Source organism: Rhinopithecus roxellana, chromosome 12, assembly GCF_007565055.1.
Source record: "Rhinopithecus roxellana isolate Shanxi Qingling chromosome 12, ASM756505v1, whole genome shotgun sequence".
NCBI classification, from domain to species: domain Eukaryota; kingdom Metazoa; phylum Chordata; class Mammalia; order Primates; family Cercopithecidae; genus Rhinopithecus; species Rhinopithecus roxellana.
The window spans coordinates 110,764,442-110,790,944 of NC_044560.1; the positions used below are offsets into that span (position 1 = coordinate 110,764,442).

The following is a 26,503-nucleotide window of genomic DNA, read 5'->3' on the forward strand; positions in this document are numbered from 1 at the left end:
AGTTAAGATGGAGTTTTGAGGTGGGAGGGAGGCATTATGCTGCCTCCCATTCCCTCCTTGATCATCCAATGTAGAGACCCCCCCACCCACGACATTTCTTCTCTTGCCTCGTGCCCTGCTCTCATTGTGTTCATGTCACTTACATAACTGCTATGGCACATCTCTCTCTCTCTCTCTCTCTCTTTTTTTTTTTTTTTTTTTTGAGATGGAGTCTTACTCTGTCGCCAGGCTGGAGTGCAGTGGCGTGATCTCAGCTCACTGCAATCTCCGCCTCCCAGGTTCAAGTGATTCTCCTGCCTCAGTCTCCTGAGTAGCTGGGATTACAGGTGCGCACCACCATGCCCAGCTAATTTTTGTATTTTTAGTAGAGATGGGGGGTTTCACCATGTTGACCAGGCCAGTCTCGATCTCCTGAACTTGTGATTCGCCCGCTTTGGCCTCCCAATCATCTCTCTCTTTATTGTCTGTCTTCCACTCCTGGAATGTGAGCTCCACAAGGCAGGAATTTTTTGGTCTGTTTTGCCCAGTGCCTTATCCCCAGCACCTGGAACCATTCCTGGTGCAAAATAGCCACTGGGGCCGGGTGTGGCGGCTCATGCCTGTAATCCCAGCACTTTGGGAGGCCGAGGCGGGCAGATTACTTGAGGTCAGGAATTCGAGACCAACCTGGCCAACATGGTGAAACCCTGTTTCTACTAAAAATACAAAAACTAGCTGGGCATAGTGGTGCGTGCCTGTAATCCCAGATACTTGGGAGGCTGAGGCAGGAGAATCGCTTGAACCTGGGAGGTGTAGGTTGCAGTGAGCCGAGATCGTGCCACTGCACTCTAGTGTGGTTGACAGAGTGAGACTCCATCGCAAAACAAAAATAAATAAATAAATATAAATAAAAAATAGCCACCTGGCCAATATTGATGACGAAGGTGAAAAGTAGTCCGACTGGACCTCTGTTTCTCATAATGCAAGTGACCTCATAGACAAAACACACGAGCCTGGAGAGGGAGATGTGACTTGTTCACAGCCGCCCTGCACAGAGAGGAGACACACGCAGAGTCCACTTCTCAGTCAGTTTATTTCTAGGACTAAATTTGGGGCAGAGCTGCAGAGAAGGGATGGGCCTTGAGTTTCGGGATGAAAGTGCCGCAGGGAGAGTGGGATGCAACCCCCATCCTGGGCAGTTGTGGAAACTGTTCCCAGGGTTCAGCTAGAGAAACAGGGTCAGCCAACCGTGGGGGAAGCGGACCCTGAGTCCAGAAGACATGGGGTCCGGGACTGGAGAGATGAACATTCGCAACATCTCTGGGAAGGAATGAGGGTCTGAAAGGAGTGTCGGGGCTGTCCCTGCAGCAGGTGGGGATGCCGGTGTGCTCAGTCCTGGGATGACTCAAGAGTTGGCCTGGATGGTTTCCTGGATCCACTTGGTGAACTTGCAGAGGTTGGTGTAGACGCCCGGTCTGTTGGGCTTGGCACAAGGGTAATCTCCCCAGGACACGAGTCCCTGCAGGGAGCCGTTGCAGACCACCGGCCCCCCAGAATCACCCTGCAGGAGAGAAAGGGAGGCACGAGAGAGGCAGAGATGTGGCAAGGTGGGCAGAAGGAGACACGAGAGACCCAGAGATGTCCACAGATGGAGAAGATGGAGACAGACACACAGAGATGGAAAGTACAGAGATGAAGAGATGCAGAAAAAGAGATGGAGACGCAGGCAAAAAGAGAGAGAGGGAGAATGCTATTAATATTTCACCCCAAATCCAACTTTTTTTTTTTTTTTTTTTTTGGGACAGAGTCTTGCTCTGTTGCCCAAGCTGGAGGGCAGTGGCCCGACCTCAGCTCCCTGCAGCCTCCATCTCTTGGGTTCAAGCAATTCTCCCGCCCCAGCCTCCCAAGCAGCTGGGATTATAGGCGCCCACCACCACGCCCGGCTAATTTTTTGTATTTTTTAGTAGAGACGGGGTTTCATCATGTTGGCCAGGCTGGTCTTGAACTCTTGACCTCAAGTGATTCGCCCACCTCAGCCTCCAAAGTGTTGGGATTACAGGCGTGGGCCACCACGCCCGGCCTCCAAGTTCAACCTTTAGACCCCATTTGTCACTCTCCACTCACTCTTCCTCTTCCAGATTCCTCTTGTCCACACATCATTTTGGGGGGTCTGTGACCCTACCTCTCTACATCTCAAATCTTTGTCTCTACTTTCTGTTCCAGCCTGTCTCCCTCACCGTGTGTCTCTCCACCTCTCTTTCTCTCTCACTCTCCCCTCTGGCCTGTGCAGGCCTTATTTCTCTTACTGGACACACGCCTTCCTTCCTCACTCTCCACCAATCCATCCTTATACCTCCCTTCCACAAAAATACAGTTCTCAGCCCCTGGATGAGGGCTTCTCGATCTGGGCACTGTGGGCATCTGAAGCTGGATAATGGTTTGTTGTGGAGGCCTGTCCTGTGCATCACAGCATGTTGAGCAGCACCCTTGGCCTCTACCTGCTAGATGCCAGTAATGACCCTCCACGCAGTTGTAACAACCAAATATGTCTCCTGGTATTGCCAGTGTCTCCTAGGGGGCAGAATCACTCCCAGTAGAAAACCATTCGCTCGGACTAATTTGTGTTTCCTGTCCTCAATTCCCCATACCTCCCTATAATTACCCTCCTGTAATAATACTCACTGCTCTTCAACAGTCATTTTTCCCTCCTTTCCCTCCCTCCTTCCTTCCTTCCTTCCTTCCTTCCTTCCTTCCTTCTTTCCTTCCTCCTTCCTTCCTCTCTCTTTCTTTCTTCCTTTTTTCTCTCCTTCCTTCCTTCCTTCCTTTCTTCCTCCTTCCTTCCTCTCTGTCTTCCTCTCTCTCTCCTTCCCTCCCTCCCTTCCTTCCTTCCTTCTTCCTTCCTTCCTTCCTTCCTCCTTCCTTCCTTTCTTCCTTTCATTCCTCTCTCCTTCCTTCCTTCCTTCCTTCCTTCCTTCCTTCCTTCCTTCCTTCCTTCCTTCCTCCTTCCTTCGTCTCTCTCTCTCTTCCTTCCTTTATCTCTTTCCCTTCCTTCCTTCCTTCCTTCCTTCCTTCCTTCCTTCCTTCCTTCCTTCCTTCCTTCCTTCCTCCCTTCCTCCCTTCCTCCCTTCCTCCCTTCCTCCCTTCCTCCCTTCCTCCCTTCCTCCCTTCCTCCCTCCCTCCCTTCCTCTCTCTCTCTCTTTCTTTCTCTTTGTGACAAAAAGCTCTTGCTTTGTCATCCAGGCTGCTGTCTGGAGTGCAGTGGTGCAATCATGGCTCACTGCAGCCTCAAACTTTCGGGCTCAAGCAATTCTCCCACCTCAGCCTCCCAAGTAGCTGGAGCTACAGGTGCAAGCCACCACATCCGGCTAATTAAAAAGAAAATAGCACATATTTATCTATCTCTTTATTGCCTGTCTCCCACTTGGGGAGCATGAAGTCCATGTGGCAGGAAGTTTTTGGTCTGTTTTGCCCAATGCCATATCCACAGCACCTGGAACCATTCCTGGTGCAAAATAGCCACTTGGCTAATATTTATGAAGAAAATGAAAAGTAGCTTGAATGGATCTCTGTTTGAGGTAGAGAGAAATATCTATCTCCCAGCTGGGCACAGTGGCTCACACCTGTAATCCCAGCACTTTGGGAGGCTGAGGCAGGCAGATCACTTGAGGTCAGGAATTCAAGACAAGCCTGGTCAACATGGTGAGACCCCGTCTCTACGGGGAAAAAAAAAAAAAAAAAAAAGCTGGGCATGGTGGTGGGTGCCTGTTATCCCAGCTACTTGGGAGGCTGAGGTGGGAGAAATGCTTGAACCCAGGAGGCGCAGGCTGCAGTGAACTGAGATGGTGCCACTGCATTCTAGCCTGGGTGACAGAGCGAGAGTCTATCTCAAAAAAAAAAAAAAAAGAAAAGAAAAGAAATATCTATCTCTGTTAGAGATAAATAAATATGTACATACCATAATAATTATGTAAGCGGTATGAATAAAATCTACTAAAATAAAAACAATTCGTATTTTTATTTTTTATTTTTAGTTACCCAGGCTGGTCTTGAACTCCTGAGCTCAAGTGATCTTCCTACTTCAGTTTCCCAGAGTGCTGGGATTACAGGCATATGCCATTGCACACGGCCTCATTTCTTATTTATATGCATGCAAAATGTGAATAATTAGAGAGTCCTGGTATCAATTATTAGGAACACCAAGACTTGCCTTTTTCTCAGTAGCAGACACTATTTCAAGGCAAACAAGCTTAGCTGCCTGGACCTCTAAATTTCAACTTTCTTGTGGTTTTATTTCTCTCATTATTTTTCAAATTTAACACCTCTGCAGAGTTTCTTTTGAGAGGCTGTTAGTTAAGTGCTCTGAGCCTTGGCTCCTTGTCTGTAAAATAGGGCTAATAATAACAGGTGAATGAGTTCGTGAGTGGAGGCATGCAAACTACTTAAAACAGTGTCCAGCAATTAGCCAGATGTTATTATTTTTATACTATTAGTATTAGTATTGTTGTAGTTGTTATTATTTATTGCTTGTAGCTTTTAGTGGTCACACCCAGACCACACACCGGTATGAAAAAACAAACAAACAAACACCTTGAGGTCTGGAAAAACAAGACAGTAACCTTGCCTACAGAAAGGCTAAATAGTTTTAAATGTTACCATTTGAATGAGATTTTTTTTTTTTTTTTTTTTTTTTTTTGAGACAGAGTGTCATTCGTCGCCCAGACTGGAGTGCAGTGGCGCAGTCTCAGCTCACTGCAAGCTCCGCCTCCCAGGTTCACACCATTCTCCTGCTTCAGTCTCCCCAGCAGCTGGGACTACAGGTGCCTGCCACCACACCTGGCTAATTTTTTTTTTTTTTTTTTTTTTTTAGTAGAGATGAGGTTTCAGCATGTTAGCCAGGATGGTCTTGATCTCCTGACTTTGTGATCCGCCCGCCTTGGCCTCCCAAAGTGCTGGGATTACAGGCGTGAGCCACTGCACCTGGCCGAGATGTGCTTTCTTCTGTTAAAAGTTTTCCCCCTCACCACCCACCCCTACACCCAGGGCACAGAGAAGAAACTGGGAGAGCTGGGAAGTTGTTGCAATTGTCAGGTTTGTACAATTTTGGGGGGAGCTTTTTGTAGCCATGGGACTGGAGTACTCCTGAATCCCCAGCTTCCTATCTACTGTTGAAACGCACACCCTGCTAATGAGGGCTTGTTAACTTACGTCCCTCTAGATCCTTTGGGAGCCTGGATACAAAGGAGGGTGCTGGTTGATGTAACAGTTTGATTTTAAATTCTGTCTTCCTCAGCAGATACTGCTTCCATTAGAACATAGGGAAGCTCTGTGTTGGTGACCAGGAAATACTGGTAGAACATTCGCCCCTGCCTACCCCTCCAGCCTCACTTCCTACTGTTTCCCCCACTTTTGTTCTCCATTTTCATTGGTTTCCTTTTCTTCTTTGAATCAGTCAAACTCCTTTCTGCCTCAGGGCCTTTGCACATGCCTTTTCTTTCCCCTTAAACTTCATGAGTTTAGCTTCTTTCTGTCATCCATTCTCCACTCAAATGCCACCTCTCCAAGGAGGCTCCCCGACCACCTTTTTGAATATTTGCCCTTATTGTTTACTATCCTAAAACTATGTTTCATTTTGGGGTTAACCCTTACTGCTCTCTGAATATTCCCTATTTATGCAGATTCTTGACCACAGAGTTTTATATTTTATGTTTTACCTTTGTTGTTCCTTCAGCCCTTCCAGCAGCTTTGTAATAAATCCCTTGTATTAAATATTCTCTTGTAAAAATACCTACCAGATTTCTCTTTTCCCTCCTCAAGATATTTTACCAGCACTTGCTGGAAAACTGTCATATGACAAATTTTGTTGAAATAAGACACTTCACTACCACATGCCTGAAAACTACCAAAACTGATGTCTGTAACGTGGAGTGCCCCCATTAGATGTGGTATCTTTATGCAGTGCACAACCTGCCCAACCGTACAAAACAGCCTTCCTCTTTCCTTCTAGACCCGTGCTATCCAATACAGTAACTGCTGGCCACGTGTGGCTACTGAGCACCTGAAATGTAGCTAGTCCAAATTGAGATGTGCTGTCAGTATAAAATACATACTCGTTTTCAAAGACTTGATATGAAAACAAGAAAAGAACGTAAAGTATCTCATTCACAATTGTTTTACATTAATTAAACTTTGACATGATTGTATTTGGGATACATTGGGTTATTAAACTTAACTTCACCTCTTTCTTTCTTTCCTTCCTTCTTCTTTTTTTTTTTTTTCTTTTGAGACAAGGTGTCACTCTGTCTCCCGGGTTGGAGTGCAATGGCGCGATCTCACCTCACTGCAACCTCCACCTCCTGGGTTTAAGTGATTCTCATGTCTCAGCCTCCTGAGTAGCTGAGATTACAGGCGCTCACCACCAGGCCCGGCTAATTTTTGTATTATTATTATTATTTTTTTTGCAGAGACAGAGTTTTGCCATGTTGGTCAGGCTGGTCTCGAACTTCTGACCACAGGTGATCCGCCCACCTCAGCCTCCCAAAGTGCTGGGATTACAGGCCTGAGCCACCACTCCCGGCCTTTTCTTCTTGTTTTAATGTGGCTACTAGAAAATTGGAAATGACATAAGCAGCTCAGCATTATTTCTACTAAATACCACTACTCTAGGGTTTGAGCTCTGTGAGAACAGGGGTCCTGACTGTCTTGGTGATGGCTAGATTCTCAGAACTTGGCAAAATTCATGTTATCGAGCTGGCACTCAGTGTGCATCTGCTGAATGAAGAGAGAGGTGTCCTCACCTGGCAGGAGTCTCTACCCGCCTCGTCACCGGCGCAGAACATGGTGTCATCTATCTGTCTTGGGTAGGCATCCTCGCACCTTTTCTGACTTAGCACGCTGATATTCAGGCACTGGAGGACCTTAGGGAAGTGCACTGTCAAACAGGAACATAATGAGAGGTGGAGAAAGATGGAAGGTGGCAGAGATGGGTCGGTATCAAGAAGAACCTGGACACTCACCTTGGGGACTTCTGGTTGTCCCCCAGCCAGATACCAAGCACTTTGTCCCAGCAGAGGGACAATGAGAGGAGACGTTGATGGGTCTGACATCTTTACTGGAATGAATTCTTCTATTCAGTTTGATGAGCATGAGGTCATTAGAGTGGCCAGGGTGGGAGTAGCCAGGGTGGGGGATGGATTTGATCCCCTGGAACATCTGCTGCCCAGATTCATAAACTGGTGACAGGGAGTAGTGGCCGAGACGGACTCTGAAAACTCTGAGGAAGATGGGGCAGGTCACCACCAGCACTGATCTCTATCTCCATGTCCAACGCCAATCCCAACCCCACACCCAGCCCCAGCCCCAGTCCCACCCTCACCCCCAGTCCGCAAACCATCCTCAACTCCATCTTGGTCTCCAATTCCATGCCTGTCCCCATCCCAATCACAATTCCAAACCCATCCCATTCCCAACCCTAATCCTTTCCCTACCCAGAAGCCATCACACATGCATTCTCGAGCCCAAATCCAACCATCCCCAACCCCAACCCAAATTCCAGTCCCCACCCTTAATTCTATATCTGTTCCCAATCCCAACACTATCTCCATTCTATCTTCATTTCCACCCCAGCACAATTTTCACCCACCCCCAATTCTAAAGCCAATCCCAGTTCCACCTCCATCCCAAACCATTCAACCAATATACGCTCCTAACCCCAATTCCACCTCCATCCCAAACCGTTCAACAATTACACGCTCTTAACCTGGAATCCAACCCATCCTTAGCTCCTTCCCGTTCCCTACCACAACACTCTCCCCTCTCCAACCTCATCCTCCCACCCTACTCTCCAGCAAAACTCCATCCTTAGTCCTATCCCCAACTTGACCTCCTCCTGCTCCCACATCCCCAACCCGTCCCCACCAGCCCTCACCTCCATGCCCCCCAATCCCACTTCCCCGTCCCCACCAGCCCTCCTCTTGGAACTCCCACTCACTTCTTCCTGCAGTGGGCGGCGGTGAGCAGCCACTGTGGATGCACCAACACCCCCCCGCAGTAGAGCTGGTTGGGCCCTAGCAACAGCGCAGCCTGCCACGGCTGGGTGTGCTTATCGCAGTCGGACCCGTTGATGATGCGACTGCTGCTGTCATCCGACCGGGCATCGTCCCCGGCCCCAGCTCCCAGGTCCTGGTTGCTCCCAGAGGGCACGGTGTTAGACGGATTGTCACAGGAAACATCATCGTTGGCGAGAACATGCTCTGAGGACGGAAAATGGGTTGGGCGGGGCTCAGAGGCGGGGCTTGGGCTCGGGGTGGGTCTCAGACTCAAGAGGCCAGACCTGCTAGAGGGTGGGTGTCTGACCTGCTGAGGGGGCGGGGCCAGGGTTTAGGGGCGGGGCCTGGAGAATAAGAGTGGCACCGCTCAAGACCAGGCTCAAGCTCAAGGACAGAGCCCAGGCTCAGGTAGGGTTGCTGGACTCTAACTGGACCTCACGGATTCCTGGAATTGGCTAGAACTAAATGGGAGGATAAAATTGGGTACGGGATTCCTGGACAAGCTCAGGGGTAGAGCCAAGGCTGTGGGGGCTGGAGCCTGGGGATGGGAGGGAGACCAGGGCTTTAGGGATGGAACTGGTCTCAGGAAGTGGGGTCAGGCCTCAGTGAGTGGGGTCAGGGCTGGAGGCAGGAAGGGGTTTGGAATCGACTTGGTCAGGGCCAAGGCCAGGGTTACATGTTAGAGTCTCCTATAAAGAGCTCTGACTTTGGGCGGGGTGTACTGGCTCACACCTGTAATCCCAGCACTCTGGGAGGCTGAGGCGGGCGGATAACCTGAGGTTGGGAGTTCGAGACCAGCCTGGCCAACAAGGTGAAACCCCGTCTCTACTAAAAACACAAAAATTAGCCAGGCGTGGTGGTACGCGCCTGTAATTCCAGTTACTCAGGAGGTGGAGGCACGAGAATCACTTGAACCCGGGAGGCAGAGGTTGAAGTGAGCCGAGATCGCGCCACTGCACTCCAGCCTGGGAGAAAGAGCAAGACTCTGTCTCCAAAAAAAAAAAAAAAACCCTCTGACTTCTGACTCTGACTTTGAAGGGGGTTCTAGAACGTGCCCACAGAATAGGGACTGGAGCCTGGCTCAAAGGGTTGCAGCCTGAGGCGGGGTCAACTAGAGTCTGGCGTAGGGGCGTGGTTGAGGAAAGGAGGTGGGGTCAGAGCTCATGGGCGGAGCTAGGGTTCCCAAAGCTAGAGCAGGAAAGAAGGGCTCAGCTTAGGGGGCCACGTGGAGGGGAAGAGCAGGCATAGGTTTCTGAATTCTCGGATACAACCTTGCCTCCTGGATCCTGTCAATCCCCTCCTCTCATATACAGACCTACGGACTACATACATGCCCCCCTCCATCATCAGTTCTCCCATGCCCATTCACTGGTTCTTACTCCTTTTTTTCTTTTTCTTTTTCTCTTTTTTTTTTTTTTTTTTTTTTTTTTTTTTTTTTTTTTTTTTTTTGAGAGTTTTGCTCTTGTTGCCCAGGCTGGAGTGCAATGGGGCGATCTCGGCTCACCGCAACCTCCACCTCCCGGGTTCAAGCGATTTTCCTGCCTCAGTCTCCCGAGTAGCTGGGATTACAGGCATGCGCCACAACACCAGCTAATTTTTTGTATTTTTAGTTGAGACGGGGTTTCACCGTGTTGGCCAGGCTGGTCTCCAACTCCCAACCTCAGGTGATCCGCCCTCCCTGGCCTCCCAAAGTGCTGGGATTACAGGCGTGAGCCACCGCGCCTGGCTTGGTTCTTACCCTTGCTAATGGCCCTAGCACCACCATCACTCACGAACTCACCCCAAGAACCATGCACACAACAGCAGTAACATCCAAGTGTGTACACAGTTCTGCAGACAGGCACGCATTGCCTCCACAGGCACAGCTGACAGTACAGCTCTGTCTCCAGGTACACACGCTCACCAGGTACATACGCTCCTGGGCAGCCTTGCGGGATCGCACACCCTCATCTACAGTGTCTCAGTGCACGCAAAGATGCCATGTTTGCATAGATGTTCAGACTGCCACATACTGTTCCGCACACAGGCACACACCTCAAGTCGGTCACCCAGCACCCATCTCCCAGAGACAGCCATCTCTGCACCCTTTATCCCTCCAGGCAGAGACAGAAACTCCAGACACACAGCTGCACCATCACACATACCGTAGTATTTACACGGCCTCACACAGACACACACAGTCACGTACAGTCACCCCTACATAGAGCTTCAGGTAGTCACAAGGTCACAAATACAGGCACCCATAATGTCGCACTCAGCCACAATCACATAATTGCCTGCAAGCACACAGTCACACATTTCCATGGTGATGACCGCTTTTGTTGCACGAAATCCCGGGACCTCAGGGACAGGACCTGCAGATCCCTGCAGTCATATACAAAGCCAAGTCTCCACACACAGCCAAATACACAGTAAACACCCCCAGTGCCACATGCATTCACCCACATCACTGTGGAGCCACACACAATCTTAAATGCACACACAATCATGAAACCACACATACAGCCTCTAAGGGTCAGTGCCACCTGCCGCACAGTCACTTGATGTGGGAAAAGGCATCCTTCTCCCCGACACACACTGTGGCAGTCACAGGGCCACATACAATCGCACAACCACAAATACAGACCGAGACTCACATTCACCCAGTCCCGGAGTCACGCCCAGGCTCACACAGTTCCCCAGGGGACAGGCACTCTAGTGACGCAGAGACAGTCCTCGCTATCCCACGCCCCCCACCCCAGAGTTCTGGTTACCTGTGACCCCCAGAAGCAAGGCTGTGATCAGAGCACAGAGCACCCACATCCAGGGGGTTCTTGCTGTAGACATGGCCGCTGCACCTGGATGGGGGATGTCAGAGGATTGGGAGGCCCAGGCAATCCCAGGAACCCTTAACTCACTTCCTCTTCCTCCCCTACCTTATTTCCCCGGGTAGAGAGGAAGCACAAGGACGCTGTGCCACCATCAGCACTGTGCTGAGACCCAGGCACTATGGAATTCAGAAGATAGGAGTCTAGCAACCTCCAGATGGGGCGAGGAGGGAAGACAGAGAAAGATGTGGGTGCAGGACGCACAGACACCTCTCATTCCCTGCCTGCTGAGCCACCCACCCCAGGTCTCACCTGCCCTGTCCCCCAGGTAGGGGGTGGGGGATTTGCTTCCAGTTCAGCCGCGGATTTCTCAGGCCTGCACCTTCCTGGCCACTGCCTCCTCCTGGGCTCTGGGCACCAGGCCTGAGTTATAACCACCCACTGCTCCCTGGGGCACATTCCCGGGCAATGAGGTGCCTATTGGGCCTTAGCAATCGCTCCTCCTGCTCCCCCCATCTCCACCCCCAGAGCACCCCCCACCCCGTCTCAAATACCACTCCCTACCTCCCTGGCTCGGAGGATGGGGAGGGGTCTCCATAAGCCAGGCCAGCCCCTTCCCTGCCTCCCCCAGCCTTAGGGATCTGGCTTCTCACCAACTCTGTGTCACTATTCCTGGCGCCTGGATTGCTTGCTTTCTTCTCTGCGTTTTGCTCATTCCACCACTGTCTGTTCCCCCTCGATACTCCTCTTTCCATCTTTGTCTCTGTTTTTTTCTTTTTTTTTTTTTTTTCAGAGTCTTCTTCCATCTCTCTGTGGTTCTCCCAGGGCTATCTTTTTGAGTCTCTCAATATCTCGTGTCTCTCTCCACCCCTCCCCTCTCTCCTTCTCTCTCTCCCTCTCACCTCTCTGTCTCTCTGTCTCTCTCTCTCTGTCTAGCTCTCTCGCGCTCTCTCTCTCTCTCTCTCTCTCTCTCTCTCTCTCTCTCTCTCTCTCTCTCTCCTGTCTGTCTTAGGAGCCTTGTTTCTCTCTCCTTGGGCCACAAGTGGTGCTGTCTCCCCGTTCCTCGCTCTCTGTCTTTCTATGCCTCTGTGATTCTCTCTTTTTTAAAGGTTCTGCGTGATTTGTCAAATATACCTTAGAGCTCTCAGCCTGTTTATTTTCCTTTATTTCACTTCTGCTCCATCTGTTGACAGCACTTTTTTTTTTTTTTTTTTTTTTTTTTTTTTTGGTATAGCTAAGGTATAACACACTGGTTGTTTGTTTATTTGTTTATTTGAGACAGAGTCTTGCTCTGTCGCCCAGGCTGGAGGGCAGTGGTGTGATCTTGGCCCACTGCAACCTCCGCCTCCTGTGTGTTCAAGCGACTCTCATGCCTCAGCCTCCGGAGTAGCTGGAATTACAGGTGCCCCACGGTGCCCGGCTGATTTTTTTTTTTTTTTTTTTTTTTTTTTTTTTTTTTTTTTTAGTAGAGATGGGGTTTCACCGTGTTGGCCAGGCTGGTCTTGAACTCCTGGCCTCAAATGATTCACCCACCTCTGCCTCCCAAAGTGCTGGAATTACAGGCGTGAGCCACCATGCCTGGCCCAAACTGCATATTTAAAGGGTGGAGTCTGATGGCTTTAGGTACCTGTCACACCATCACCATAATCAAGAGGATGATCATAGACACCACCCTGAAAACTGTGCTCCTGCCCCTTTGCGTGTATCTGGGACTCTCTGTTAATCTCTCTTTCTTTACACCTCTGTCTCCCTTTGTATCTTTCTGTATCTTCTCTTTTCTCTCTGACTTTGTGTGCCCCTGTGTCCCAGGCTCTCTGTGTGTTTTCTCTGTGTTTCTGTATTTGTATTATTCTGTCTCTCTCTCTTCCCCAGTCCTTCCTCCTTCCCTGTCTTTCTGCCTCTCACTCCCTGCATTTTGGGCAGGGGAGACTCAAGCCACTTTGCAGAGGGAGCCCTCAACTCCTTCTCTTGCCTGCACTCTGGGCCCAGAAAGAGGCAGGGACCCAGTCTGGGAACCCGCAGGTGCTGTGGCTCGGCTGGTGTGGCCAGGCATGGGTGAGAACGTTGGGCAGGGCTACTTGTTGATGGGAAAATAGATCAAGAGGCCAGGAAAGGGGCAGATGGCTTGGGCAATGGGTATTGGGTGGGGAACCCGAAAGGTGACTTCTCCCTCCCCACTCCTAGGCCATCTGAGGCCGCCTCTCCTGACCTCGTCTCTATGCCAGTTTTTCTTTCCGTCTGCTGCCAGCTCTTTGCATCTGTCTTCGTGTCTTCTTGTCTCTGTCCTCACTAGGAAGTAAGAACTAACTAAACATTCATCTGTGATGTGCCAGACACAGGTGTCCGTGAACAATCAGACTCAGGTGTCCGTGAACAATCAGACTCAGGTGTCCATGAACAAAATGACAAAGACTCCTGAACATGCTGTCCTCTTTGAGCCCTCATTCCTTGAGGGTAAAAAACCAACCAAGCTGTATTGCTCACATCTGTAATTCTTTGAAGGGGAGATTTTAGAGCACTCAAGACTGGTTTTAGTGCACAGCAAAAACAAAACAAAACAAAAAAACCCAAAATTACAAAAACCTATTCTGAGGTTTATTTTGATTACGAGAATTAATATCTCATTCATTAAAGTGACAAAACCATGGCCGGGCGTGGTGGCTCATGTCTGGAATCCCAGCACTTTGGGAGGCCAAGGCGGGTGGATCACCTGAGGTCAGGAGTTTGAGACCAGCCTGGCCAACATGGGGAAACCCCGTCTCTACTAAAAATACAAAAATTAGCCGGGTGTGGTGGTGCACGCCAGTAATCCCAGCTACTCAGGAGGCTGAGGCAGGAGAATCGCTTGAACTTGGGAGGTGGAGGTTGCAGTGAGCTGAGATCACGCCATTGCACTCCAGCCTGGGAGACAAGAGTGAAACTCCATCTCAAAATTAATTAATTAATTAATTAATTAAGTGACAAAACCAGTGACCTACTTCTTCCTTAGTCTTTTAAGTTGTTTACAACCCATTTTGGTCTAGATAAATCTTTTTTTTTCTTTCTTTTAGACATCTGTTGCTTTTATTTATTTATTTTTAAAATTTATTTATTATTATTTTTTGAGACAGAGTCTCGCTCTGTTGCCCTGGCTGGAGTGCAGTGGCGCAATCTTGGCTCACCGCAACCTTCGCCTCCTGGGTTCAAACGATTCTCCTGTCTCAGCCTCCCATGTAGCTGGGACTACAGGAGGCACACTGGCTAATTATTTTTTTGTATTTTAGTAGAGACGGGGTTTCACCATGTTAGCCAGGATAGTCTCGACCTCCTGACCTCATGATCCGCCCGCCTCGGCCTCCCAAAGTGCTGGTATTACAGGCGTGAGCCACCACGCCCGGCCTATGGGGTCCTTATAATAATGTTTGCTCCTATTTACAAACTAAGTTAATTAAACACCTTCAGACATTTTAAACTACATTTCTAAAACCAACACGTTCAATCTCTTCTGGAATTCCCTTGATTTTTAGGCAACACTTTCAAAGCACTGAAGTGAGTTTGTACATCTGAGTGTACAGATGTACTCATAAATATATATAATCCATGTTGCATTCTTTCAGATATCCCAATGCTGGAAATTAACTTGGTGTAACGCCATCTTAAAAATCACAGCTCGGCCGGGCGCGGTGGCTCAAGCCTGTAATCCCCAGCACTTTGGGAGGCCGAGACGGGCGGATCACGAGGTCAGGAGATCGAGACCATCCTGGCTAACACGGTGAAACCCCGTCTCTACTAAAAATACAAAAAACTAGCCGGGCGAGGTGGTGGCGCCTGTAGTCCCAGCTACTCGGGAGGCTGAGGCAGGAGAATGGCGTGAACCCGGGAGGCGGAGCTTGCAGTGAGCTGAGATCCGGCCACTGCACTCCAGCCTGGGCGACAGAGTGAGACTCCGTCTCAAAAAAAAAAAAAAAAATCACAGCTCAATTATTACACATTTAAAGCTGAAGTCACAAGGCTTTCCTTATAACAGGTGAAATTCTCTTAGACACACAGTCACCTAAAATACCGAAAGTGTAGAGATTCTGCTTTAAAAAAATAAAATTCATATGAAGGTTTGGATGTCTAAACCTTTTAATGCTCAGTTCCAAAACATATAAGAATTACAAGAAGACTTCAGTAGAGAAGAGTGGTTAGAAACCCAAACTGTGACACCAGCCCCTAGCATTTAAATTCTGGTGCGGCCACCTACTAGCTGTGAGACTTTGGTCACACCATGGACCCACTCTGTGCCTTGGTTTCCCTGTCTGTAAAATGGGAACAATAATGGTATCCACCTCACAGGCTTGCAATGAGGATCAAATTAGTTAATACACGTAAGGCACAAATCAGTTAATATATGTACCTGGCAAGTGATGATAAGTGTATTTTAAATTATTATTATTATTGTTGTTGTCATGACTATCATTATTCTTTTTTTTTTTTTTTTACGCCATTCTCCTGCCTCAGCCTCCGGAGTAGCTGGGACTACAGGCGCCCACCACCTCGCCCAGCTAGTTTTTTGTATTTTTTAGTAGAGACGGGGTTTCACCGGTTTAGCCAGGATGGTCTCGATCTCCTGACCTCGTGATCCGTCCGTCTCGGCCTCCCAAAGTGCTGGGATTACAGGCTTGAGCCACCGCGCCCGGCATGACTATCATTATTCTTATTATCCATTGAGAAAGCCAGTTTCAAGCAAGGCACAGTGACTCACGCCTGCCATCCCAACACTTTCCGAGTCCGAGATGCACGGATCACTTGAGGTCAGGAGTCTGAGACCAGCCTGGTCAACATGGCAAAACCCTGTCTCTACTAAAAAAGAAAAATACAAAAAAAAAATTAGCTGGGTGTGGTGGCACACACCTGTAATCCCAGCTACTCAGGAGGCTAAGGCAGGAGAACTGCTTGAGCCTGGGAGGCAGAGGCTGCAGTGAGCTGAGATTGTGCCATTGCACTCCAGCCTGGGTGACAGAGTGAAACTCTGAGACTCCGTTAAAAAAAAAAAAAAAAAAAAAGAAAGAAAGAAAGCCAATTTTCTCTCAATTAATTGCAGCTGATTTTGGTATTGACCGTCACTGACCGGGTTCCTCTTGGTGACCCTGGCGAATTTCACGGCTTGTCCAGAGAAGGTTGGTCAAGGGGGGCCCAGGCCATTCACATGACTTCATAATTCCATCAGCTCACAAATCAGCCACTTCCTTCCATCACATCCCCATGATAAAATGTTGCATTTCTTTGATTCTTAAGACAAAGATCACAGGGTCTTTCTAAAGCCCAGATCTGACTGCGTCCTTCCTTTTCTCCAGGCCCTCGGGATCAGGTCCAAGTTCTTCTGCCTGGCTCTCAGTGGCATCATCTTCTGCTGACCTGCATTTCCGGCCACGTCATTCATTTCTCCCTCCTCAAACTCCAGCCTCCACCATCCAGGACATTTCACAGGTGTCCTCACACCCCCAGCTTTTTCTACATGTTGTTCCTTCTGTGAGAATGCCACCCACCCAAACTTCTCCAAAGGGTGAACTCATATCCAGCCTTCCTTTCCAGCCCTCCCAGGCCCAGCCCCACCTCAACCCTCATCTTCTCTCCCTGCATCATCACCTCAACCTTCTCCCCAACCCCAGCCTCCAGTGTCTCCCTTCTGGTTCATCCTGCACATAGCCCCAGGGCTGTCCTGGCTCACAGACTTTCCATGGCTCCCCAGTGCCCTCAGAAGGTCCCAGCCTCTCACATTGGTATCTGAGGTTCTTGGAGACCTGACCCTTGCCCTCCTCTCCCATCACCCTTAACCATGCCCGGTGGTCTTCCTATCCTCCAACCTTCCTGGTTTTGCTGTGACAAAAGTTTAAGCTGGGTATGGTGGCTCACGCCTGTAATCCCAGCACTTTGGGAGGCCGAGGTGGGCAGATCATGAGGTCAGGAGTTCGAGACCAGCCTGGCCAACATGGTGACACCCTGTCACTACTAAAAATACAAAAATTAGCCGGGCGTGGTGGCACGTGCCTCTAATCTCAGCTACTTGGGAGGCTGAGGGAGGAGAATTGCTTGAACCCGGGAGGCGGAGGTTGCAGTGAACCGAGATGGCACCATTGCACTCCAGCCTGGGTGACAGAGCAAGACTCCGTCTTGGGGAGGAAAAAGAAAAGTTTAGGGGCAAGAGCCATCTTTGAGGTGGCACAAGGTGGAGGCATCAAGGGTGCCTTCCTGGAGGGGAGAAAAAATCAAATAGGGCTGTACAGGAGAACTGAAAATATCTAGATTTCAGAAAGGTGGAAGTCAAATCAAAGCAAAAAGCTCCACTCATAATAAAATTCATTCTTTACTGAGTGCATGGCGGGCCAGGCGCTGTTCTGTGTATGTCATGGGTGTGAAACCTTAAATCTTCCCCACAGCCACTGCCCTATGGAGATTGCATCATCCTTAGCTTCATTTTACAGAAATCTACAGTGAAGGCAGGCACATCCCAAGGGGACACAGATAGTAAGCGGCAGAGCTGGGATTCCAGACACGCGGCCCGGCCTCTGCAGGAAGAAATCAAATGTGTGGAATGGTCGGGGAGAGGAGATGCTTAGAAGGGATTTTCCTGTATTCTCTTAGCAGTGGGGGTAAGACCTAGGCCCAAGTCCTCACTCATCAAGTCCTCCCCAGTGATGCAAGGATGGAGCTGGGGTAAAACCAGGGAGAATCAGGGCCCTCACGTCGCTGCGTTTATTAAGCATCAGGGTCAGAGCTGGGCAGGAGGGGAGGGGAGGCAAGGTCTTGGTGAGAGACGTTCTGGAACCAGCCAGTGGGGTGGTAGGTCGGGAGGTGGATGTCACATGTTAGGGTCACTTGGCCTGAATGGTTTTTTGGATCCAGTTCGTGTATCTGCAGACGTTGGTGTAGACTCCTGGCTTCTCCTTTGATCCACAGGGGATGTTACCCCACGACACAAGGCCTCGGAGGTGGTCTCCACATACCAGCGGACCCCCAGAATCACCCTGCAGGAAAGAGGGAGAAAGTCAGATACAGATAGAAACCCAGAGACTGAGAGAGAGAGAGAGAGAGAGAGAGAGAGAGGTAGAAAGGGACAGAGATACTCAAAAGATGGCGAGAAAGACTCAAGGACAGAGAGACAGAGAGAGACAGTAAGACACACAAAGGCACAGAGAGAGAATGGTAGAGAGAAAATAAAGGAGACTCAAAGACACAGAGACAGAAATGTCAAGATGCAGAGGAACATGGAGAACAAGAAAGAGAAACAATTTAAGAATGGAGATTGAGAGGTGTGGAGAGAGGCAGAAGTGTAGAGGCAGATGGAGAGACAGAGAAAAGAAGAAGATGAAGATGAAGACAAAAGAGGAGGAGGAAGGGGAGAAGAGGGAGGAAGGGGAGGAGAGGGAGGAGGGGAAGGGAAAGGGAGGAGGGGAAGGGAGAGGGAGGAGGGGAAGGGAGAGGGAGGAGGGGGTGGGGGAGGGAGGAGGAGGAGGGGTAGGGGGTCAGGGAGAGGGAGGAGGAGAAAGAGGAGGAGGAGAAGAGGGAGTAGAAGAGGAAGGGGAAGAAGGAGGGGGAGGAGGGGAAGGAGAGGGAGGAGGGGGGAGAGGGAGGAGGAGGAAGAGGAGGAGAAGAGGGAGTGGAGGAGGAAGAGGAGGAGAAGAGGGAGTGGAAGAGGAAGAGGAAGAGGAAGAAGGAGGAGGAGGAGGAAAAGAAGATGAATAAGAGGAGGAGGAGAAGAGGAGGAGGAAGAGGAGGAGGAGAAAGAAGAGGAGGAAGAAGAGGAGGAGGAAGAAGAGGAGGAAGAAGAGGAGGAGGAGGGGGAGGAGGAGGAAGAGGAGGAGGAGTAACAGAAGGAGGAGGAGGGGGAGGAAGGGGAGGAACAGGAAGAGAAGGAGGAAGAGGGGGAGGATGAGAGGAAGGGGGAGGAGACGATAAGACCCAGGTGGGAGAGGTAGGGAAGGCCCAGGGAGAGATATGCCTGGCACTATTCTGTCCAGGGACACCTCTCCACCTCGTGTCTTGAGGACAGTCTTGCCCGCCTGCCCTTTCTTTGTGTCCAAATTGCTATGTATCGCTTTCCCTGTCTCTGTCTCTGTTTTCTGCCTCAGTCTCCCTCTTGGTTGGTCTCTGCACATCCCTCAATGCATTAGTCATTCTGGCACAAAGAGGAGAGCCTGGATGGATGACAATGGAGGAAACCCAAGTTAAAGTATTCAGGAGGGAGTCCCCTTTCCCCAACTAGCGTCTCCCTCCTCCAGAGCCTGGTTGTTTCTGAGCAGAACTCGAGGGGGCTGTGTTTGAGGAAGTCCCCTCACACCATCTGCCTCCTTACTGCCTCTCTTTGGTTCTTTTTGTTTTTAGTTAGAGTCTGGCTCTGTCCCTAGGCTGGAATGCAGTGGCACGATCTCAGCTCATTGCAGCCTCCGCCTCCCGGGTTTAAGCGTTTCTCCAGCCTCAGCCTCCCGAGTAGCTGGGATTACAGGTGTGTGCCACCACGCTTGGATAATTTTTGTTTGTTTGTTTGTTGTTTTTTTTTTGAGACAGAGTCTTGCTCTGTCACCCAGTCAGGAGTGCAGTGGCGCGATCTCGGCTCACTGCAACAACCTCCGCCTCTGGTTTCAAGTGATTCTCCTGCCACAGCCTCCTGAGTAGCTGGGACTACAGGCACCCACCACTACACCCAGCTAATTTTTGTATTTTTAGTAGAGATGAAGTTTCACCATATTGGCCAGGATGGTCTCAATCTGTTGACTGGTGATTCACCCACCTCGGCCTCCCAAGGTGCTGGGATTACAGGCATGAGCCACTGTGCCCGGCCTAATTTTTGTATTTTTAGTAGAGATAGGGTTTCACCATGTTCGTCAGGCTGGTCTCAAACTCCTGACCCCAGGTGATCCTCCCACCTCGGCCTCCCAAAGTGCTAGGTTTACAGGTGTGAGCCACCGCGCCTGTTCTCTCTGATTCTTGACCCCTCCACCTCCATCCTTGTCTCTGCACTTCCTGTCTCTGCCAGCTGTGTCTTTATATCTCTGCATGTCCCTGACTGTGTCTCTGTGTGTCTTTGGGAGGCCGAGGTGGGCATATCATGAGGTCAGGAGTTCGAGACCAACCTGGCCAACATGGTGACACCCCATCTTTACTAAGTCTCTCCTTCTTTTCAGGGCTTGGGTTCTCCCTCAGTCTGTCTCTATCTGTCTCTGTAAAGCTCTCTTTTAGCCTGTGTCTTTCTCTTCCTGTGTCTGGCCATGTTTTTGTGTCTTTGTCCTGTCTCTGGCTGTGTAACTGGCAGGTCCTGGTCACCTCACCTGGCAGGAATCCTTCCCGTACTTCTCATCCCCGGCACACAACATGTTCTGGGTGATCTGGCCAGGGTAGGCACGCTCACACTCCTCACGGGGCACCAGGTGGATGTATGCACACTGGATGGTGTCAGGGAAATCACCTGTAAGGAGAGAGATGGGCCAGACTCAGCCCAGGCCTTGCACTCCCCACATCCTCCCCAGACATCCCCCAACCCCTATAAGTCCTCCATCCCCTACTGGTCCCTCTTTTCCATTGGTTCCCCTCTTCCTGTTTGTCTCTCATTCTTACAGCCCATTTCCATCATACCTGCCTCCTAATTGGTCCCTCTTTCTATCATTCTTCCCTCCCATTGGCTGTCTTCCTTATTAATAGTTTCTTCTCCAGCAGTCCTCATTTCCTATTGGTTTTCCTTTTCTCTTAGGTCCCTCCTCCACTTTTCTCTCTTCCAATGGTCCCACCTTCTTCAGTAGTTTCAGTTGACCTGGAGGTCTCTGCCTCTATTAGGCCCTCCTCTACTGTACCCCTCCTGCTCAGTAGTCCATTCTTCATTGGACACTTCTTGCTCATTGATTCATCTTGATGGGTCACTGTATAACCATTGGTCTTTTCCTAAGTAGCCACGCCCCCTCCCACTGGTTCTTCCTTTCTATTGGTTCTTCATCCAATGGTCCACCTCCATCATTGGTCCTTTTCTAACTGTCTCCACCCTCCCTCATGGGTCCTCCCTTTCTATTGGCCCTTCATCCAATGGTCTACCTTCCTCATTGGTCCTTTCCTAACTAGCCCTGCCCTCCCTCATTGGGTCTCTCCTCCTATTGGTCTGCCTCCCTCCTTGGTCCTTTTCTAACTGGCCTCACCATCCTCCACTGGCTCTCCCTTCCCATTGGCCCTTCATCCAGTGGTTCACCTTTCTTATTGGCCCTTCACACACAGGCCCACCTTCATGGTTCCTACTGATCTATTGCACCTGTTTTTTCCTCTAGTGACTCCTCTGGACCATTGACCCTTTCCTCTTAGTCCCTCTTCCATCAGCTCTACCCCCATTTACTGTCTCAATTCACATCCTTCAGTCTGCTCTTGTGCTTTATTGGTTTCTCTTCTTCCATCAGTTTCTTCTCCACTATTCCTTCCTGCTCTTCAGTGAATCCTAATCAGTCCTCTTTGACCTCTGGCCTCCTTCCTGATTAGAGTTTCCCCACTGACCTTCCCTATTCATTGAACCTTCATATTGCGTTCCAACTCTCCCATGCTATTCACCCATTGATCTACATTTTCCATTGGCTGTTCACTGATTGGCCCCGCTCCCAAATTCACCCTCCCTCTCCCTTGACCTTTCTCCTATTGAAACCTTGTCCCATTGGTCCTTACCATTAGCCCATCTTCCCAGGGCCCCTCACCAGCTGTCCCACCCTCCATCCTTTGGCCCACTTCCCCCAGTAGCCTGTAGTCTGCTCCCCACCGGCCTCCCACTACTGACCATCTGCTGTCTTGCCCCAGCCCAGGATGTGGCAGCTGGTGGTGTTGGCTGAGCAGTCCCTCTCCAGGGGAAGGGGCTGGATGAGTTCAGAGAGCTTGGCTGGGCGTGCCAGGCGCAACAGCATGATGTCCTGGTCATGGGTGGCAGCATCGTAGCCAGGGTGGATCACAGCCCGGACAACAGAACTCTGCTCCTGGGAACTCTCCCTTTGCCGAAGGTTATGCTTCCCCAGGAAGACCTGAAGATTTCTGGGAAGGAAGAGGGCTGGGTCTCACCTGGAGCCCTTGGGCTACAGCTGAGGCTTCAGAGAGGGCTGAGAAGTCATGAATCAGCTGGCCTGCTCCTCCCACGGTCTTCCCCAGCTGAGTAAATGGCAATTCCATCCTTTCAGAATAATCTTGGGGGCTATTCTTCACTCTCTTTATTTCATGCCCTACATCCAAGCTGTCCAGAAATGCTTATGCCCCTCTGAAGCATATCCAGAATCAGACCACATCTCACCTTTCCCATGGCTGCCATTTTGGTTTGAGCTGCCTTTTCACTTCTGACCTGACTTAGAGCAGTAGCCTCCTTACTGGGCTCCCTGCTATGTCTCTGGCCCCCCACAGTCCATCCTCCACAAAGCAACCAGAAATATTTTAACAACATAAGTTGGTCCCGTGCCTCCTCTGCTCAGCCCCTCGTATGACTCCCATCTCACTCAGAATCAAAGCCAAAGTTCTCAACGTGGTGCACCAGGCCTTGCAAGCACTGTCCCATCATCTCTCAGACGTCTTATCCTTCCACTCTCCCCTTCCCTCCCTCTGCTCCAGCCAAACACCAGCTTCCCCGTCTTGCCTTGAACACAATAGTGGTCTTCCCACCCCAGGGCCTTTGCACTGCTCTTCCCTCTGCCAGCAAGTCTGTCCTCCAAGTGTCTGCATACCTCACTCCCTCACTGCCTTTAAATGTCGCCTCTCAGGGAAGCCTTCCTTAGTGGCCCAATTAAAATACAAATACCTATTCCAGTAGGAAATTCCTATCTCCCTCCACTGCTTTCTGTTCCACCAGAGAACCTATCACAATCATCTGACATGCTATATATTTATCGTTAAATATTTATTAATTGTATTGTTTCTCCTCCTTGCAGAGCAATGGTGTCCACTAAATGCTACAATGCCATGTTCTCTATCTGCACTGTCCAGAGGTGGCTGGGGGAGCCACAAGCTGCAGGTGACTGCTGAGTATTTGAAATGTGGCTTGTGGATTTTCCATTTCATTCATTTCAATATAATTTGCTATATGTGACTGATGGTTACCACATTAGACAGTGCAGCTCTAGGATGTCAAGATGGGGATTTTTGTTCTATTCAGATATAGTATCTCCAGTGCCTTGATCAGCACCTGGCACATGATAGATGTTTGATACATATTCTTGAAACAAAGAGAGTCACTCCCTTGCTCAAACGTCTCCCATGGCTCCTCATTGTCCTAAGAATAAAGCCTGGGCTCCTCCACTTGGCACTGGAGAACCTGTGTGGATCTGGCTATAGTCACTTTCCAACCTTATCTCCCAGCACCTTCTGCCCCCAACTGAACAGGAAACTTTCTTTTCTGAGAATACTCAAGACGGTTCTCACCTCAGGGGTGTTATCACTGCCTTTCTCCTGCCCTGAACACTCTTTTCCCATCTTCATGCCTCCACTTGGATTTTATCTCATCAGAAAGTCCTTCCTGACCCTCCTCCATCTAAAGTAGATACCCTTATTCTTCTCCTTCATAATTTGTCATTGTATGGGGTTTTGAAGGATTTGCTTCTTTTGTCTGTTTGTTTTTTTGAGACAGGGTCTCGCTCTGTCACCCAGGCTGGATCTGCAGTGGTGCTCTGTAGATCACAGCTCACTGCAGCTTTGAACTCCTGGGCTCAAGTGATCCACCCACCTCGGCCTCCCAAAGTGCTGGGATTACAGGCGTGAGCCACCACGGCCAGCTTTGAACTCCTGGGCTCAAGTGATCCACCCACCTCGGCCTCCCAAAGTGCTGGGATTACAGGCGTGAGCCACCACGGCCAGCCCAATTTGCTTCTTCTTTCTTTCTTTTTTTTGCTTTTGTTTTTTAGACAGAATCTTGCTCTGTCATTCAGGCTGGTGTGCAGTGGTGCCATCTCGGCTCACTGCAACTTCCACCTCCCAGGTTCAAGCGATTCTCCTGCCTTAGCCTCCCAAGTGGCTGGGATTACAGGAGCCCACCACCACGCCTGGCTAATTTTTTTGTATTTTCAGTAGCGACAGGGTTTCGCCATGTTGGCCGGGCTGGTCTCAAACTCCTGACCTCAGGTAATCCACCCACCTTGGCCTCCCAAAGGGCTGGGATTACAGGCGTGAGCCACCGTGCCCGGCCCCCACTTTGCTTCTTAAATAACTGCTTGTCTGCCCCTTTCTGTCCTTGTGCTCCCGAGGGCAGGGATGATGATGTCTCATCCATTGCTGAATCTCCACTGCCCAACTCGAACGTGGGACTTAGCGGGCCCCTTAGTCAATGTGCATCGAAGGAATGAATGATGGTGGTGAGAGCCATCCTAGGTCTCCTTGGGGTTGGGGGAACCATCCCAGGGATTGTCACTTGCCATTTCGCTGCACCTCAGTTTCCTCATTTGCAAAATGGTGCCAAGAGTCCCTTGTGGTGGGCATTCTGGGAAAGATGTGTAAATGGCTTCACTCAGCACCTGATTGGTAGTTAGCATTAAACAAGTGGCAGTTTTTGTGAATCTAACTCGTGAGCATCAGCGCCGGGGGTTTTCGTCCTGGGCCCTCCAGCTCCTCCAACTATGCCAGCTTTTTGGATGATCTCATCTAGTCCCATGGCTTTAAATATACCCGTTTGCTGATGATGCCTTCATTTTAACCTCCAGCCCTGACCTCTCCTCTGAGCTCCAGAGGCCTCCCCGGCCTCCCTGCTGGGACATCTCCTAGGCATCTCTAACTCACCAGGGCTACAGCAAAATGTCAGATGCTCCCCTGCCCACACCCAGCCCATTTCTCTTTCCCTCTCCCCCAGCTCAGAGAAAGACATGGCAAAACACCCAGTTGTTCAGGACAAATACCCAGAATCCAGCCCTGCTTCTTTCCTCTCCCTCCTGTTTCTTGTGGCCAAATTCTGCTGGCTCAGTCACAAAATTCCACATCCCAAGATATTCAACATCCTTCCATCCCCACTGCCACCGCCTGGGTTCAAGCCACCCTCTTATGTCGCTGGATGAAAGCAACAGCCCCCACGTGGGCCTCCCTCCCTCTTCTTTTGCCCAGTCCACGTTCCACGTGGTAGCTTGTAAAAATGTAAATCAGGCCGGGTGTGGTGGCTCACGCCTGTAATCCCAGCACTTTGGGAGGCTGAGGTGGGCAGATCACCTGAGGTGAGGAGTTTGAGACCAGCCTGGCCAACTTGGTGAAACCCCGTCTCTACCAAAAACACAAAAATTAGCCAGGCAAGGTGGTGCACACCTGTAATCGCAGCTACTTGGGGTGCTGAGGCAGGAGAATCGCTGGAACCCGGGAGGCGGAGGTTGCAGTGAACTGAGATCATGCCACTACACTCCAGCCTAGGTGACAGAGCAACACTGTGTCTCAAAAAACAACAAAAACAAAACTGCCCAGTGGCTTCCTACTGTGCTCAGAATTAAATCCAAATGTCCATCATGCCCTGCAGGTTCCCAAATGATCCGATTCCCCCATTAGAAGGTAAGTTCATGAAGACAGCAATTTTGCTTGTTTTTTTTTTTCCCACTGCTATGCCCGCAGGGCCTGGCACACATTAAGTACTCAATTAAGCAATGACCGAATGCACCTGGCTATCAGATGGCCTCGTGCTGGGATGGGGGGATGCCTGTGTCACCTACTGCCTGACATCTACAAGATACAAGACACCCTCCGGGTTCAGTCGCATCTGCTGTTCATTTATGGCGTAGACTCACGGTTTTTTGCAGTGGGCAGCTGTGAGGACCCACAGTGGATGGATAAGGACCCCGCCACAGAGCAAGTGACCCGAGGCGTAGAGGGCAGCTTGGTAGGGGTGAGATGTCTTGTCGCAGGGTCCGCCATGCACCAACTTATTCTGCTCCTCTGCCCAGGCTGAGGGAGAGAGGATCTGAGTCAGAGAGGAGTTCTGGAGAAACCATGCGCATCCCCCTCAAGATGAACTCCAGTCAAGATTGGTCAGGTGCAGTGGCTTATGCCTGCCTGTAATCCCAGCTGAGGCAGGAGAATCGCTTGAGCCCAGGAGTTTGAGACCAGCCTGGGTAACACATTGAGACCTCGTCTCCACAAATAAAATAAAAATAAAAATAAATAAAAATTAGCAGGGTATGGTGGCATACACCTGTAGTCCCAGCTACTTGGGAGGCTGAGGTGTGAGGGTCGCTTGAAACCCAAGAGTTCAAGTCAGCAGTGAACTATGGATCGTATGGATCGTGCCACTACACTTCAGCCTGGGTGACAGAGCGAGACCCTGCCTCCAAAAAAAAAAGAAAAAGAAAAACAAAAAAAAAGCTTCTCTGTATTTCCATTCCCAAACTTACCCCATTCCCATTGCAAACCCAACTGTCTCCCCTATCCTTGGGCTTTCTCCAACTTTCCAACCTACCTCCTACCTCTTCTCCATTTAGATCCCCATCCCTCAAGCCAACCCCACCCCAAACCCTCATATCTTCAAGCCCACCTCCTACCACCCTCCCCATCTGTATTCCCCACCCTTAGCCTGATCCCCAACGTCTTCCTCATTTCAAAGCCCCCCAACCCCAACCCTGTGCGTATCCCCATCCCCAATACCAGCCTCTTCTCCATCAACAAGCCCCATCCTGTCTGTAAGCCTCCCCCATCCAAATGCCCTTTCCCCACCTGCAGCGATCAGGCTCAGCACCACCATCAGTTTCT

General features: G+C 50.1%; 2 protein-coding genes across 3 annotated transcripts; both read right to left on the reverse strand.

Moving 5' to 3' along the window:
* Positions 1 to 1,049: 1,049 nt before the first annotated feature.
* KLK5 (kallikrein related peptidase 5) lies at positions 1,050 to 11,707 on the reverse strand. 2 transcript variants are annotated; one of them, XM_010369573.2, is made up of 6 exons: positions 11,485 to 11,707; positions 10,778 to 10,861; positions 7,967 to 8,228; positions 6,993 to 7,249; positions 6,774 to 6,907; positions 1,050 to 1,540 (listed from the first exon to the last, which is right to left on the reverse strand). In XM_010369573.2, the coding sequence occupies exons 2-6, from the start codon at positions 10,848 to 10,850 to the stop codon at positions 1,385 to 1,387; spliced, it is 882 nt and encodes a 293-aa protein (XP_010367875.1). In that variant the 5' UTR covers positions 10,851 to 10,861; positions 11,485 to 11,707; the 3' UTR covers positions 1,050 to 1,384. The 2 variants fall into 2 exon arrangements, with proteins under 2 accessions (XP_010367875.1, XP_010367874.1); XM_010369572.2 differs by lacking the exon at positions 11,485 to 11,707 and adding an exon at positions 11,144 to 11,281.
* A 5,433-nt stretch (positions 11,708 to 17,140) lies between these two features.
* On the reverse strand, positions 17,141 to 26,497 carry KLK6 (kallikrein related peptidase 6). The gene is made up of 5 exons (XM_030941640.1): positions 26,468 to 26,497; positions 25,546 to 25,702; positions 21,597 to 21,844; positions 20,122 to 20,258; positions 17,141 to 17,820 (listed from the first exon to the last, which is right to left on the reverse strand). The coding sequence occupies exons 1-5, from the start codon at positions 26,493 to 26,495 to the stop codon at positions 17,668 to 17,670; spliced, it is 723 nt and encodes a 240-aa protein (XP_030797500.1). The 5' UTR covers positions 26,496 to 26,497; the 3' UTR covers positions 17,141 to 17,667.
* Between the last annotated feature and the right edge of the window lie 6 nt (positions 26,498 to 26,503).